The sequence below is a fragment of the Diaphorina citri genome, unplaced genomic scaffold (assembly GCF_000475195.1).
Source record: "Diaphorina citri unplaced genomic scaffold, Diaci psyllid genome assembly version 1.1 scaffold3242, whole genome shotgun sequence".
NCBI classification, from domain to species: Eukaryota; Metazoa; Arthropoda; class Insecta; order Hemiptera; family Psyllidae; genus Diaphorina; species Diaphorina citri.
Window position 1 is genome coordinate 1772 of NW_007380652.1, and position 2240 is coordinate 4011.

General features: G+C 37.4%; 1 protein-coding gene across 2 annotated transcripts; it reads right to left on the reverse strand.

Moving 5' to 3' along the window:
* Positions 1 to 1442: 1442 nt before the first annotated feature.
* On the reverse strand, positions 1443 to 2001 carry LOC103520125 (allatostatin-A receptor-like). 2 transcript variants are annotated; one of them, XM_008485222.2, is made up of 2 exons: positions 1881 to 2001; positions 1443 to 1603 (listed from the first exon to the last, which is right to left on the reverse strand). In XM_008485222.2, exons 1-2 carry the CDS (start codon positions 1977 to 1979, stop codon positions 1487 to 1489), a joined length of 216 nt encoding a protein of 71 aa, XP_008483444.2. In that variant the 5' UTR covers positions 1980 to 2001; the 3' UTR covers positions 1443 to 1486. The 2 variants fall into 2 exon arrangements, with proteins under 2 accessions (XP_008483444.2, XP_026687168.1); XM_026831367.1 differs by having other exon boundaries at positions 1512 to 1617; positions 1881 to 1990.
* Between the last annotated feature and the right edge of the window lie 239 nt (positions 2002 to 2240).

The following is a 2240-nucleotide window of genomic DNA, read 5'->3' on the forward strand; positions in this document are numbered from 1 at the left end:
CCGAATGGCAAAGAGCTTTTCGATAAAATTGACACTCTATAGTTAAATTCCAAGAGCATTTTTCCAACATAGGTTTGTTCCCTTTAACAAACTTAAAAAAAAGAGAGAATTTGAATTTGAATTTTATCTTTATTGACAACAATAGGTATAAATGAACAAAAAATGCACCTCATAAGCTTAAATTAAAGGAGGAGAAGAAGCTTAAATTAAAGGAGGAACAAAGAAGGAGGAGGAAGAGGAAGAAAAGGAGGAGGAGGAGGAGGAGTAACAGGATAGGTATCAACAAAAGAGAAGAGATAAAACATTGAGAATTACCTACCTATATGTAGGTGTGTACATAGCATTTATTTACAATAATTCACGATAAAAGAATACGTACTTATTATAGAGGAAAATGTAACAACGGAGGTCTTATCGTTTTGAAATCGAAGAGAGAAGGAGAACAGGAAAGGAGGAGAGAAACAAGAGCAGACTAAAAGGAAAGTACGAAAAAAATAGGACATAGAAGAGAGAGAGAGAGAGAGAGAGAGAGAGAGAGAGAGAGAGAGAGAGAGAGAGAGAGAGAGAGAGAGAGAGAGAGAAGAAGAAGGAGGAGGAGAAGAAGAAGAAGAAGGAGGAGGAGGAGGAGAAGAAGAAGAAGAAGGAGGAGGAAGACGAAGATTTGAAGGAGAAGAAGAAGAAGAAGAAGAAGAAGAAGAAGAAGAAGAAGAAGGAGGAGGAGGAGGATTAGAAGAAGAAGAAGAAGGAGGAGGAGGATCAGAAGAAGAAGAAGGAGGAGGAGGAGGATTAGAAGAAGAAGAAGGAGGAGGAGGAGGAGGATTAGAAGAAGAAGGAGGAGGAGGAGGAGTAGGAGGAGAATACGTACTTATTATAGAGGAAAATGTAACAACGGAGGTCTTATCGTTTTGAAATCGAAGAGAAAAGGAGAACAGGAAAGGAGGAGAGAAACAAGAGCAGACTAAAAGGAAAGTACGAAAAAAATAGGACATAGAAGAGAGAGAGAGAGAGACTTTCAATTCGACAATTTTGCGCAACTGTTCTATTCTAATTACCAACCAATTACCAATTAGACGAAATGCATAGTTTTATTTATTTTAATAAATTCACAGCTAAAGCTGTAGTTTTGGATCTAGACAAGTTGAATGAAATTTTAATTTGTTGCAGATTGCATACACAAACATATATCAGGCGTTCATACAATTTATCGAACCTGTCTTGTTTGTACCTGTTTAGCTCTTATTCAACAAGATTCTCTAATTTTTTTGGCGTTTTAGAAGTGTAGTGTATTCTTTTTTTTTTTTACTTACCTATTTTTCTTTAGTTTAGATTTTTGAAATGAAATTTTGTAGGAGTAAAATGTAAAAAAAGAAACAAATATTTAAATACCCGAAGAAAAATCAAGTGTGGAGGAGGCTGAAAAGCCCCCCCGAAAACTCACCAACTTTGCATACATCCGCTGCATCGTCTACAGTTGGGTTTCCTGTTTTCACAAGATGTCGTTCGAGCCGGTCCTGGTGGTCTTGGTTAGAGCTGACTTCTCAATGTCGGGTCGTCCATTGAGATGCCGGGCCGTGTTGGGGTCTGGCATGCCGCACCGAATGACCTGCAACAGAACATCTGTCGTCAAACTAGAAAAACGGAACTCGCCGCCACCCGAAAAAGGGGTTGTGAGGAGTGAACGGGCTACTGGGAATGAAAGGATCATTTTTCGACAGAGAAGTGTTGTGAGATTTTTTAAAATGGAGAGCTTTTTTTTAATTTATCATTTATTTATTTATTTCACGATAAAAAATTCTAATTAATTTACAATAGTATTTAATTAATTTACAATATTATTTTACATTATCTAGGTACATAATAATCAATTTGGTTACACTCACCTTTCTAAAAGACTTGCGAAAGTGTTCGGACAGGAATGCATACAGGATGGGATTGACACAAGAGTTCATGTAGGCCAACACTTGACTAACTATCTGCATAATGATGTTCAGACCAGAGATCGCCCAGCGTCTGGGTTGCCATATGACACAGTATACAACTCAGACATGTCACAATAAAATTAAATTGAAAAGATTAAATTTTTTAAAAAACATGGATAAATTGGTGTAGGTGGTTGAGATTGTATCATCATTGGTACCTATAGGTCATTGGCGTTGCGTGTATGGCGGCCATACAACTCAAAAGTTCACTCTAATGCCCATAAATATTATTGGCATGTACTGTGATGGGACTTGGTAGAC